The sequence below is a fragment of the Geotrypetes seraphini genome, chromosome 5, assembly GCF_902459505.1.
Source record: "Geotrypetes seraphini chromosome 5, aGeoSer1.1, whole genome shotgun sequence".
NCBI lineage: Eukaryota > Metazoa > Chordata > Amphibia > Gymnophiona > Dermophiidae > Geotrypetes > Geotrypetes seraphini.
This window is the reverse complement of record NC_047088.1, coordinates 245,322,983-245,337,255: the sequence shown is the minus strand read 5'-3', so window position 1 is coordinate 245,337,255 and position 14,273 is coordinate 245,322,983. Positions and strand designations below refer to the sequence as shown.

At 44.6% G+C, this 14,273-nt stretch overlaps 1 protein-coding gene across 7 annotated transcripts in view; it reads right to left on the bottom strand.

Annotated features, from left to right (window-relative positions):
- Window positions 1-14,273, bottom strand: part of SNX4 (sorting nexin 4) — a 167,484-nt gene that overhangs the window by 21,543 nt on the left and 131,668 nt on the right. For all 7 annotated transcript variants that reach the window (XM_033946750.1, XM_033946749.1, XM_033946751.1 and 4 more), the window contains 2 exons: window positions 7,355-7,444; window positions 359-458 (listed from right to left, as the gene is read on the bottom strand). In XM_033946750.1, coding sequence (XP_033802641.1) covers window positions 359-458; window positions 7,355-7,444 — 190 coding nt within the window. The remainder of the gene's footprint in view (window positions 1-358; window positions 459-7,354; window positions 7,445-14,273) is intronic.

The following is a 14,273-nucleotide window of genomic DNA, read 5'->3' as shown; positions in this document are numbered from 1 at the left end:
GATTTGAATCGGTGAATTGATTCGAATCGTGAATCGGGCAGCACTAATCAGCATCACTATTCCATGTCATGCCTATTTAACTTTTTATACAGCCTTTAGCAAAGATTGTAGTTCCATATTTACATCCGATTGCTAAGTACTTCATAAAACCTGGCCTGTACAAACACCATAAATTGTCCTCTATAAATTACTCAGAGTCACTACAGGGACCACCTACAGCTCCAACGCTGCTTTACCTCAGAGCAGTGACAGCAAGCTACATGTTAAATGCCATTTATGTGTCCCTTTAAGTAGCCTGGTTCTCTAAAACCTGGGACCTGGATGAGTTCAAATAAGAAAAAAAGAGAGAGAAACCTACCCCTGTTGCCAGCTCCTCACATTGCTGTTTCTTAGCCGCCAGATCCAGAGCTGCCATTTCCAAATCATACTGCATAAGCTCATGTTTCCTGCACACTGCCCTGAAATCACAAATATTGAAAGATTGGATATACAGAAAGATTAGGTTCTTACCTTGGTAATCTTCTTTCTTGTAGATGTGTCCAGTGGTCCTGAACGCTAGGGTCTGTATCTGAACTAGAAAGTTGCTTGCAAAAAACTGTCAATCATGTTTTCCAACTTCACCACCTTCCCAGGGAGCTGTTCCTGACCCATCAGGTTGTACAAAAGCAATCAAGTAGCACAGTAATAAAAGACATAACAGGAAGGAGGTAAATGGCGTTTGATGGCTTTGATACTAACTGAAGGGGGAGCTTTTCTCCAGTGCTGAAGAGGAGGAATTAGAAGATTTGAGTGACACCCTTCTGCAAAGATTGTAACTAAAGGGAAGGAACAGCTACAATACAGAATCTTATATCTTTGCAACAGAAACACCTTTTCAAAGAAAGGTCACCGAAATAAACAAAGAAACACTGAAATAAACAAAGAAACATTTTCCTGGGCTAATTGGGTATCATGTGAATATTTTAAGGCTAGTATAACCTTAAAAAGGCAGCCATACTAGAAGGGTGTCTTCTAATTTTATGGTAGCATGGTTTGAATGGCACTACTGGAGACTTCTCAAGCTACGTCTTTACTACAAAGCTAGTTTTTATTAATAGCACCCTGAAGGACACAAGTAACTATAGAATGAAAGAGTATCCTAGGGCCAGACTCACAATACACACATACCATGTTTTGCAACTCCCAGCCAAAAAGCTGTCACTGCTAGAGAGGAAGGGGGTGCTGAAAAGCATGGCTAAAAACTTGGGAAGTTGCAAAATGAAGACTCCTGACAACCATATGATAGGAACGGCTGGTTCTGATTAAGCTGAAAACCCTAAGGAGCAAGAGGAAACTGCTGATCCCCCCCCAACCCCCCAAAAAATTGTGATCTCTACAAACCACTTCTTGAATCTGCCCATCAATTACAGGTCAAAAACCTTGCTACATATGCAATCTATTAATATCATATCCATCTTTTCATAACTTACAAGCCGACTTCCAGAGTCAAAGTATGTTAAAGCATGATTTTGGCAAATACATTTCATTTAGATAGCAGTTTCTATTGTGGGTTTTGATATATAGCATTTTTTAAACAAACTAGAAAGGCAGCATATTTGAAGTTTCAAAACTATAGCACCATACAGAGGACAAAATTAGTCTGATGAAGTTCCTGTAATTCTATGTTTAAATCCTTTTTTAACATTTATAAATATACAGAAATGCATATTAAACAGTGTATATACAGTAGACAGGGTTCAGTCTCACTCCCCTCCCTCTCTGCATACAATATCACATTAGAATTGCATAGTACCCTGGCTAGTAAAACAGCTTCCCAATTTAAAATTCTACTACAGGCTGGAATCAGGGTATTACAAAAAGGTAGCCAGCACTGACAATCTAAAGTTTTGTGGGGTTTTGTTTTTTTTTTTAGTCTAAGGGCCAGATTCTCAAAACTTTAATGCAATCACTAAACTGGTTTCCAACGGTTTAGCCTGCATGCATTTTAGCGGCAATTATCAAAACAGCTAGCTCTGTCTTTAGCAAGCTTTCAAGCAGTCTCTGACAGTGCCATGCAAATGGATTCTTCAACATTAAAAAGAGCATTCTGGTGGATTCTTTAAAATTACCAAGCCATTCTTCAAGAGTAGTGTCGGCTTTTGGCAACAAAAATCAGTTACTGGTTAAGGGGTGCCGATACAGTTACAGCACTGTTCAAAACCCCGGCAACATTGTTTAAAACCCCAGCAGCAGGAGAGATGCCCACTGTCTCCCGATGCCAAGTGACCCCCCCCCCCCACGTAGCGGGAGAGATGCCCACTCTCTCCCGCTGCCACACAACCCCCCCCCACCTCCGACGCCTCGTACCCTCTCCCCCTTACCTTGATTTAGATGGCTGACCTGAGGGATGCCTACTCCCTCCGGCCAGCTGGCCTGCCTCTTCAAAATAGGCCTTCCTCGCCCCAGTGCAATCTATGAGGCACCGATGAGGGGTCTGAAGCTCTGATTGGCCCATGTTGTTTAAGGTCCCTCCTATGGGAGGGGCCTTAGGCATCCAGGCCAATCAGAGCCTTAGACTCCTTGCAGATGCATCTGGGGAACAGTTCCAGAACTGAGCTGTGTCCAGAATGAAGAAATTTGAGGGCAATTCCAAAGTAGCATGTGATGTTAGACACTTAATACAAGTTTCCAAGTTTATTTATTTCTTGTTATACCATCCATCACTAGTATTTAGACAGCTTACAATAGTTAAATACAATAAAAGTTAAAAACAAAATATAATCTAAAATATTTAAGGGGGAAAAGACAGACTTGACAAACATATAGGGAGAATGGGGAAGGGAAAAAAGTTGCAATAAAGTCAAGAAGAAAGAGGGAGGGGGAGGGAGTCACTTCAAATTTTTATCATAACGTATTAACCCTCGTTGAATACATCTTGAAATAGGAAGGTTTTGAGTTTGGACTTAAATAAAAATAAGGATGACTCTTGTCTGAATACAGTTGGCATTGTGTTCCATAGTGTAGGAGCCATAACAGAGAATATTGATTTATGTGTAATGTCATAAAAGATTTCACGAATGGAGGGGGCTGCAAGAAGATTTTGAGACTTGGATCACAAATTTCTAGAAGAGGAATAAGGAATTATACATTTATCGATGAAAGCTGGAAAATTTTTTTTTTTTTTTGGGGGGGGAGAGGGGTTGTGAGTCTAGTTTTAAAGGTGAGAAGCAGTTTGTAGGTGATCCGATGAGAGATGGGTAGCCAGTGTCCTTTTCGGAGTAAAGGGGTCATGTGGTCATATCGTTTAGCTTAATGGATATGGATAAGCTTAATGGCCGTGTACACAGTTTTGCTTTAAGTGTCCTATTTGGAGTGTAATAGGCTTGTACAATAAATTTATAATTCCTGTGTTTTTCTGTGGCTTGGAGCATGAGGTTGCCACCCTGTATTATTCCCTTTTTAATCATCTCTGCGGTAATGGGAACCCGTAGGTCTTGCAGGCCACTGAAGCATAGTTCAAATCCCCAGCTATCTCTTGCAAAAGTTTGTGATGAAATTTCAATGGGATTTGTATTTGAGCTGAGACATAAGGCTTCTAATAGTTTTTCTTCAGCCAATGCTTGTTCTGGAAGGTATTATAAGTAATTGAGTTCATGTAAAGATACCAGTCTCTAGGCGACAAGCCAGAAGACTTGCAAAGTTGCAAATGTTTTCATTGTCCCTTCCTCGGACACTACCTGAGAAATGAATATTAAATCCTTCTGTGCCCAGCCCCAAAAGGCCACTTGGCTCATATAAGTCTCCATTCCCCACTACTGGTAAACAAGGAGTTACATTAAAGGTTATACCCAACATTTTACACACACATTTCCACGTTAATCTCATGGCTGGCGTTAAAATATCACCGTGCATTAACCATAACTGTGTTATCTTTGTAACATGGAATAAGTAACTAAAGTGATACAGTAAATAGGAAGAACACTTGGCAACTTGTAGAAAAGTATGTAGTGTTATAGAACCAATCATTTACATGTTGTATTTGACATGGTAAAATAAAACGCCTAATATTCAACAATCCTAAGTCCCCCTATTACATTACATTACATTACATTACATAAGTGATTTCTATTCCGCTTGTGCCTTGCGGTTCTAAGCGGATTACATGTTAGAAGACTGGACATTTCCAGTAGCATTGCAGTACATATAAACAAGAATGCGTTAAGTTACAATTGTTGTTCTGGACTTTTCCAGGATAAATTGGTAGTAGATAGTAGATAGTGATAGGTTGTTTAGACGAATAGAGATAATATTGTCCGGATTCTGTTGTTTAGACGAGTAGAGATAATACTGTTCGGATTTGGGTGTTGCTGGTGGTGGTGTTTGGGTAGTCATGAGAGCATTATCTTAAACTTTTGTGAGGTTATGATGATGGGAAGTGTTTTTTGAAGAGATGAGTTTTGATTTCTTTTCGGAATGCTTTAATGTCTATTGATTTGGTCAGTAGATTGGTGATGGTAGTATCGATCTTTGCTGCCTGTGTCGCTAAAAGGCTGTCATATAGTTTCTTTCGTCGTGTTCCTTTGAGAGGGGGGTGAGTGAATAGGCTCTGGGTTCTCCTTGATCTGTGTGAGAGGTTACGGTGTAGTCTGTTGTTTAGGTAGCTGGGTGCTGTTCCATGTATTACCTTGTATAGTAGACAGTAGAATTTGAACTGAGATCTTGCTTTTATTGGTAGCCAGTGTGAGTCTAAGTATGCTTTGGTGATGTGGTCGTATTTGCCCAGTGAGTAGATGATTCTGAGGGCCGTGTTCTGAACTGTCTGCAGTTGTTTTATCATGTAATTTGGGCATGTTAGGTATAGGCTGTTACAGTAGTCTACAATACTCAGTACTAGGGATTGTACTAATATCTTGTATTGATCTTTGTTGAAGAATTTTCTTATTTTTCTCGGGTATTCCTCGGGTAACATTAAAGTTGACAGAGGTATTCTGGGTCACCCCCCATAAATAAGCCAACAAAGATTTTCCATGTTGACTTTTACGTTTTCGTTGAAGCATTTGAAGTAAGTATAACCATCATATTATGTAAGGCTATTCTGCCTAGTATGGACAATGAGTATGAGCGCCATAGGTTCAATTGTTGGGTGATTTAAGCCAGTAAAGGCTCCACATTTAATTTGTAAAGTTGAAACAGATCTTCAGGCAGTTTCATCCCCAAATATACTACATAGTGCTGCATCCACTCTAAGGGAAATGAGCCATCCCAACATTCTTGAACCTCATTTTGCAAGGGTAAGCCACAAATTGATAAACAGAGTATTTTATAAAATTCAGGAAAGAATCCATTGGGTCCAGGAGCCATGCAAGGTTTCAAAGCCTGTATTGCTTTCTGTATCTCTTTACCTTGGATGGGTTTGTTCAATGTCATATGTTGCATGTCAGTGAGTTTTGGCATGCTCCTATCCTCCAGGTAAACAATAATATCTGTTCCCATGTAGGGGTCCAGGCTGGAGTAAAAGGTAGTAAAGTGATGTTAAAACGTTTCTGCTATCTCTTTGGGTTGGATCAGTCATTCTTCTTGATTTCCTTTTTAAATGTGCTAAATGTCTAGACTCCTGCTAGTTCTTTGTTATTGTAGCTAACAGTTTCCCTGTTTTGTTCCCATAACGATATTTGTATTTACGATAATTTTTTAGTGTGTTCATGAATCAACAAATTCAACACTGTATAAACTCTGGTGTGGGATGTTTCAGATATCAAGACTATGCAATTATTTCACCTCTTGGAACTGCTTTGGCAGTCTCCCAAAATAGCACAGGATCCTGGAAGTGCTGGGCATTAAATTGTAAGCACTTATCCCATTTTTTTCTGTAATTCTGTAGTAAAAACAATGTATTCACTCAAATAGGCTGGGAACCTCCAACAGTTATCTTCTATTCTTTTATCCTCAAAAGATATGTCCACCCATATTAAACAGTGATCTGACACTCCATGGGGGCAATCGTCACCTCCTCCACCTGAGAAAAGTGACCCCAACATTAATATGTAATCTAGTCTTGAGACAGTATTATGCATTCTAGATTGGTGCGTGTAGTCATGCTCCATCGGGTGTAGGAGCTTCCATAGGTCCACCAATTCCAAGGACCGGCACAAAAAATGGTACGCCACGAATAGGAGTGCCGGGATCTCTACCTCCAGGCAGTGGTTGAAGCTACAGCCTCAGCACCCTGGGGTGGTGGGTTCAAACCCCACGCTGCTCCTTGTGTCCCTGGGCAAGTCACTCAATCCTCCATAGCCCCAGGTACGTTAGATAGATTGTGAGCCCACTGGGACACATAGGGAAAATGCTTGAGTACCCGATTGTAAAACCACTTAGATAACCTTGATAGGTGGTATATAAAATCCTAAAAAAATCCTAATGAATTCTGTGATAAGTACCTGATTTAAATCTCCAGCCAAGATAAGTGGTGTTTCTGTACTTTTAGAAGCTGGATGACAAATGTTCATTTTTCTTTAAAATTTGAACTGGGAAAATGTTTTTAATGGCTAGTTAGAGGGCATACTATCTGCACTGCTATGAACTCTATGGGTACATTTTTCCTTAGGTGACTTAAAGCAAATGTATATGTAAAAGTAACCACAGACATTTGCAACTCCGTTTATTGTGGCTACTTTTTCTGAATAAAATGTGTACTTTTGGAAAAACAAAAGTACATGTATTGTTGCAATTCTTGTCCTAATCTTGTTCTCTCCTCCCCTTCTTAACACCTCCGCTCAGTTCAAGCGTGTAGCCTCTGGAATGTACTTTTACCTGCACATAAGCATGGAATTTCTACAAAAGAGTACCTAAGAAAAATAGGGAGCTAGTTTTCTTTATAGAATACGAGCACAACAGATTAAATGCACACTTATACAGGGTGGGCCAAAAGTAGGTATACAGTATTTATTATTGTACAGGTATTGAAGAAGTATAAGACACTCTTGAACAATAATCAAATAAAAGCAAAACTATGTAACTTATACAAAAACTTCAAATGATTGGGTCAGACCAGCGGTCCATCATGCCCAGCAGTCCGCTCATGCAATGGCCCTCTGGTCAAACACCAGCGCCCTAACTGAGACTGAGACTAGCCCTACAGGGTACGTCCTTGTTCAGCAGGAACTTGTCTAACTTTGTCTTGTCATCATAAATATGGATGTCATATGAAAAAGAGGAGATCCTACCTTCACACGGTAGGGACAGAAAAAGTGAACCTACGTGTCGAGTCTTTATCATAATAAAGAAATTGAGTATCACAGGTCAACTTTTCTATCTTTCTTCTGATGGAAACAAGGAGAGGAACGAAAACTGCTGGAAATACCATCTTTACACTTACCGCAGAGCTTCAGCATAGAAAAGATATTCTTTCAGCTGATCTGCATAGTGTTCCTCTTCTTCTAAAATGTCATCAATAGACGCTGCAAAGCTGTTAAAACACAGCAAGAAGACACAGATTTAAAATCCTGGTGCATAAATTATAGGAATAAACTGGGAAAAGATGTGCCCCGACCTCGAGATTTGTAGCCTCATAACCAACAGACAGATATGTCTGCATACTGTGAATGATAATTAAGGAATCGTATGAAGCATTGAATAGGTGACCAAAAGTGATCAACCACACTCCTACAGACATTTGTATATTACACAACATAAGCGTGATATGCTTGGCAACCAGTGTCTAGTCTCTAATTGGTGCTGAGAATCCTTGCACCTATCCAGTTGCAGATGATCTCATTTTTCTCTCTCCATCTTGGGTTTGCTCTGCATAAAGGAGTAAATTCTATAAATGGCGCTTTGGGTTGTGCACCCAATTTATGGATGCAACTTAACTGAACAAGCCAATTAAAGCTGATAATTGGCCTCCTAATAAGCAATTATTAGCACTAATTGGATTTAAAGTTGCACGTGTAAATTTAGGAGTGGGATCTATACCCAAATTGTACACTTGAGTAAAAAACGGGGTGAGGAAATGAGGGTCATAGGTGGATCAGGGGCTTGCCTAGAATTTATGCACATAATTGTAGAATAAGGGTGATCTGTGCCTAATTTACATGCAACTATTTGTACCATGTTTAAGTTGGTGTAAGTTGACCCACTTAAAGTTAGGTGCAATTCCTGGGCATAAGCGCTAGTCTATAAACTGTGCCTAACACTAAGCATTATTTTTCAGCACCAGTTTTTTAGGCACCATATATAGAATTTACATCAATACGTCTTTATAAGCTGGTTAGTCATCGCACCTACTTTTTTCTGTGCCAAGAAAACTGTCCAAATGCAATTGTATGTCCAGTACAATGTTCCCTGTAAGCTTCCAGGCCATGCACCGACTGATAAGAGGCCATGCAGTCGAACTGGCTAGCCACGTAGCCATCATGCCAAACTGTAGCTTCTATGTCTCACTGCCTCCATCTGCTGCTACCTTTCCCAAAGCAGCAGCAACAAAATAAAATGCAAACTGATGGATCACACTGCACTTATCCGTGGCTGCCGACCCCACCCCTCAACGTCATTTCTTGTTCTGGGGTGGAGCCAGCAATCACAGATAAGTGCAACCCTGCGCTGTTTGTGGAGGGTTCTGCTGCTGCTGTTGGTTTGAGGAAGCAGCGGTTGTGGCTGTGGTGGGAAGGAGTCAAATGCCTTAAGTGGGGAGACACAGGAGCATACAGGATTCGTTGAGGGCTAGAGGGGCACATACTGGAAGGAAGTGGGGAGATCAGAAGGGCACATTGGAAGAAGTGGACATTGGAAGAAGTGGAAGCATATTGGATGAAAGTGGGGAGGAGGGGCACATACCAGATGGAAGTGGGGAAAACAGAGGAGCATATGCTGGAAGGAAGTGGGAAGAGGGACACATTGGATGGAAGTGAGGTAGAGGGGCACATACCAAAGGAATTGGGGGAGGTAGAGGGACACATGGTGATTGGGAGAAGAGGGGCAGACAATAGATGGAAGCAGGGAAGAGAGAGAGAGGGAGCAGACGCTGGATGGAAGCAGGGGTAGAGAGAGGGAGCAGACGCTGGATGGAAGCAGGGGTAGAGAGAAGGGGCAGATGCTGGACAGAAGAGGGGGGAGGACAAATACTGGTGGAACAGGATAAAGAAAAAAGGTGGATGCTGGATGGAAGAGGGAAGAGATAGAGAAGATGCTGGATTGGGGGGGAAGGGATACAGTTAGAATAGCAGGAAAAAGAATCCTTGCTGAGAAATTTAGACAATATGTTTCTAGACGTTTAAACTAGATGGTGGGGGTGGCGTATATATGAAATATAATTATGGAGGCCACCCCCAGCAAAAGACAAGATGTGATGGTAGTAAAGATAACAATGTAAACAATATTAACAACTCACTTCTTAGCAATGTAACAGGAAGTGAAACTAAACATAAACCTATACAAAAAAAGAGTTTACAACTGTAAGATAGCTGGAAAGCAATGACCACAAATGCTTGCAGTCTAAGCAACAAAGTTCATGATCTGCAAGCCCTGATGTTAGAGGCAGATCTGGATATTGTTGCTATCACAGGGACATGGTTCAGTGACTACCATGGATAGGATGCAAACATACCCGGACATAATCTTTTTAGGAAGGAGATGGTCAAAAAGGTGGAGGAGCAACTCTCTATGTAAAGATTGATATCCAAGCGACTGAAATGCAGAGGACCTGGGGAGAAGAAGCAGCGATATGGATTGCTCTGAAAAGAGAAGATGAAACTTCCATCTATTTGGGTGTGGTCTACAGATCTTCAACTCAATTACAGCAAATTGATGAAGATCCGATTGCAGATATCCAAAAGTTAGGAAAGAAAGAGGAGGTACTGCTGTTGGGTTACTTCAATCTGCCAGATGCGGACTGGAAAGTTCCATCTGCAGAATCGAAAAGAAGTAGGGAGACTGTGGATTCCTTTCAAGAGGCTCTGCTCAGACAAATGGTGAGGGAAAGCACAGTTACTTACCGTAACAGGTGTTATCCAGGGACAGCAGGCAGATATTCTTTACGCATGGGTGACGTCACCGACGGAGCCCACGGTACGGACCTTTTTACTAGAAAGTTCTAGTTGGCCGCACCGCGCATGCGCGAGTGCCTTCCCGCCCGACGGAGGAGAGCGTGGTCCCCAGTTAGTATAAGCCAGCTAAGAAGCCAACCCGGGGAGGAGGGTGGGACGTAAGAATATCTGCCTGCTGTCCCTGGATAACACCTGTTACGGTAAGTAACTGTGCTTTATCCCAGGACAAGCAGGCAGCATATTCTTTACGCATGGGTGACCTCCAAGCTAACAAAGAGGGAGGAGGGATGGTTGGCCATTATGAAAATAAATTCTGAAGTACAGATTGGCCGAAGTGCCCATCCCGTCTGGAGAAAGCATCCAGACAGTAGTGAGTAGTGAATGTGTGAACTGAGGACCAGGTGGCCGCCTTGCAGATTTCCTCAATGGGTGTGGAACGGAGGAAAGCAACAGAAGCGGCCATAGCTCTTACCCTGTGGGCCGTGACAGCACCGTCTAGTGACAGACCGGCCCGAGCGTAACAGAACGCGATGCAAGCTGCAAGCCAGTTGGATAGCGTCCGTTTAGAGACCGGTCGACCCAAACGATTTGGGTCGAAGGTCAGGAAGAGCTGAGGGGACAAGCGGTGAGCCCTTGTACGATCAAGATAGTAAGCCAGGGCACGCTTGCAGTCAAGACTGTGCAATGCCTGTTCTCCGGGATGTGAATGAGGTTTCGGAAAGAAAACAGGCAACACAATGGACTGGTTGAGGTGAAAAGCTGAGACCACCTTTGGAAGGAACTTTGGATGGGTGCACAGAACCACCTTGTCATGGTGAAAAATAGTGAACGGTGGATCGGCAACCAGTGCATGAAGCTCACTAACCCTCCTGGCAGAGGTGATGGCAATGAGGAAAAGAACCTTCCATGTCAGAAATTTGAGCGAAGTTGTGGCAAGCGGCTCAAAGGGAGGTTTCATGAGGGCAGATAAAACCACATTCAGGTCCCAGACGACCGGAGGAGGCTTCAGAGGTGGTTTGATGTTGAAGAGGCCCCTCATGAATCGAGAAACCAGAGGGTGAGCCGTGAGAGGTTTTCCTAGGACAGGCTCATGAAATGCCGTGATGGCACTGAGATGGACTCTGATTGAGGTAGACTTGAGGCCTGCGTTGGACAGGGAGAGTAAGTAGTCCAGAACAGTTTCCACCGCTAAGGAGGTGGGATTGTGATGATGACGGAGACACCAAGAGGAGAACCTGGTCCACTTCTGATGGTAACATTGGAGGGTGGTCGGTTTCCTGGAGGCGTCCAAAATGAGACGGACAGGCTGAGACAGATTTCCTGAAGAGGTCAGCCCGAGAGAAACCAAGCTGTCAGGTGGAGCGAAGACAGATTGGGATGTAGTAGAGACTGATGTTGCTGTGTAAGTAGAGTAGGAAACACAGGCAGAGGAATGGGATCCCTGGAGCTGAGCTGAAGCAGGAGGGAGAACCAGTGTTGACGAGGCCACCGGGGAGCTATGAGGATCATGGTGGCTCCGTCCCTGCGGAGTTTGGATAAAGTCCGCAACATCAGAGGTAGAGGAGGAAAGGCATAGAGGAACCGATCCGTCCAGTCGAGAAGGAATGCATCCGGGGCCAGACGATGAGGAGAGAAGAGTCTGGAGCAGAACTGGGGCAGCTGATGGTTGTGAGGAGCTGCGAATAGGTCCACCTGCGGAGTGCCCCAGCGAGCAAAGATGGAGTGGAGCGTGGGAGGATCCAAAGTCCACTCGTGAAGTTGAAGGATGCGGCTGAGATTGTCGGCCAGGGAGTTCTGTTCGCCCTGGATGTAGACAGCCTTGAGGAAGAGACTGCGGGCCGTGGCCCAGGTCCAAATGCGAAGAGCCTCCTGACAAAGGAGGCGAGATCCGGTGCCGCCCTGTTTGTTGATGTAGTACATGGCAACTTGGTTGTCCGTGCACAGGAGCAGAACCTGAGGGCAAAGAAGGTGCTGGAAGGCCTTGAGAGCATAGAACATGGCTCGTAGTTCCAGGAAATTGATGTGATGAAGACGCTCCTGCGGGGTCCAAAGACCTTGGGTGCGTAGGTCTCCCAGGTGAGCTCCCCATGCATAAGGGGAGGCATCCGTGGTGATGGTCATGGAATGCGGGGGCAGATGAAAAAGAAGGCCCCTGGAAAGATTTGAGGAGTTCAACCACCATTGTAGAGATTGCTGAAGAGACGATGTCACAGAGATGGGATGAGAAAGAAGATTCGAGGTCTGCGACCATTGGTTGGCCAGAGTCCATTGAGGTGTCCTGAGGTGGAGTCGTGCCAGGGGAAGCACATGCACCGTCGAGGCCATGTGGCCCAGGAGGACCATCATCTGTCTGGCAGAAATGGAGTGATGAAGGAGCACCTGACGACACAGGCGGAGCAGGTTCCGCTGGCGGTCGGAGGGGAGAAACGCCCTCATTAGTGTGGTGTCGAGAACTGCTCCAATGAACTGAAGGCGCTGCGTGGGAAGCAGATGCGACTTGGGGTAGTTGATCTCGAACCCCAGGAGGTGGAGGAGAGAGATGGTCTGATGAGTGGCTTGTAGCACAAGCGGAGACGTAGGTGCTTTCACCAACCAATCGTCCAAGTAAGGAAACACCTGGAGGTTGTGAGACCTGAGGAAGGCCGCCGCCACAATGAGGCATTTGGTGAACACCCTGGGTGATGAAGCGAGGCCAAAAGGTAGCACTTTGTACTGATAATGGCGATGGTGCACCTGGAATCTTAGGTAGCGACGTGAAGCTGGATTGATTGGTATGTGAGTGTAGGCCTCTTTGAGGTCCAGGGAACATAGCCAGTCGTTTTGAGAGAGATGAGGGTAAAGCGTGGCAAGGGAGAGCATTCTGAACTTCTCCTTGACAAGACATTTGTTGAGGTCCCTGAGATCGAGAATGGGACGTAGGTCTCCTGTCTTTTTTGGAACCAGAAAGTAACGGGAGTAGAATCCCCGGCCCCTTTGTTCCAGAGGTACTTCTTCGATGGCATTGAGGAGAAGGAGGGATTGGACCTCCCTCAGGAGGAGGGGGGTTTGAGTTGAAAGAGAAGCAGACTCTACGGGAGGATTGTCTGGTGGAAGAGTCTGGAAGTTGAGAGAGTAGCCGTGGCGGATGATGTTGAGGACCCACTGGTCCGATGTGATGACCTCCCAACGGCTGAGAAAAATGTGGAGCCTGCCCCCGATTGGTTGAGGGAGAGGCAATGAGGGTGGAAGACTGGCTAAGCCCTGGAGAGAGGAGTCAAAAGGGCTGAGAAGGTTTGGCAGGAGGAAGAGGCTTGGCAGGTTGATTAGACTGTGCACGAGCCTGGTTGTGGTGTTGTTGGCGAGCCCGCCTAGGTTGCTGTGAAGGCGGGTTAAGCGGCCTAGCGGAGAACCTGCGCTGGTAAGAAGACTGTGGTTTGTAAGGCCGAGCAGGAGGTGCCTTCTTCTTTGGTTTAATGAGAGTATCCCATCTGGTCTCATGGGCGGAGAGTTTTTGTGTGGTGGTATCCAGAGACTCTCCGAACAATTCATCTCCCATACATGGGGCGTTGGCTAGTCGGTCCTGATGGTTGACATCCAGATCAGAGACCCTGAGCCAGGCCAGGCGGCGCATGGCCACAGCGATGGCAGATGCACGAGAGGTGAGCTCAAAGGAGTCATAGATGGAGCGTACCATAAATTTTCTAAGTTGAAGCAGGCTGGAGATGTGCTGCTGGAATAGTGGGATCTTGTGCTCCGGCATGTACTTTTGCATGGCGGAGAGTTGCATTACCAGATGTTTCAGGTAGAATGAAAAGTGGAAAGAGTAATTGTTTGCCCTGTTGGCAAGCATGGCATTCTGGTAGAGCCGCTTGCCAAACTTGTCCATAGTTTTGCCCTCCCTGCCAGGAGGGGTAGAGGCATATACACTGGAGCCTTGAGTCTTTTTTAAAGTGGACTCAACCAGGAGAGATTCATGGGGCAGCTGGGGTTTATCAAATCCCGGGATTGGAATAACCCTGTAAAGGCTATCCAGTTTACGGGGTGCCCCAGGGACAGTTAATGGATTTTCCCAATTTTTATAAAAAGTTTCCCGTAGGATGTCATGCACGGGTAACTTCAGGAACTCCTTAGGGGGTTGATCGAAATCTAATGCCTCCAGGAAAGCTTGTGATTTCTTGGAATCAGATTCCAGAGGCAAAGATAAGGCCCCCGATAATTCCCTGAGGAATTTTGAAAAAGAAGATTGCTCAGGTTTAGATGTGGTATCGGGGGCCG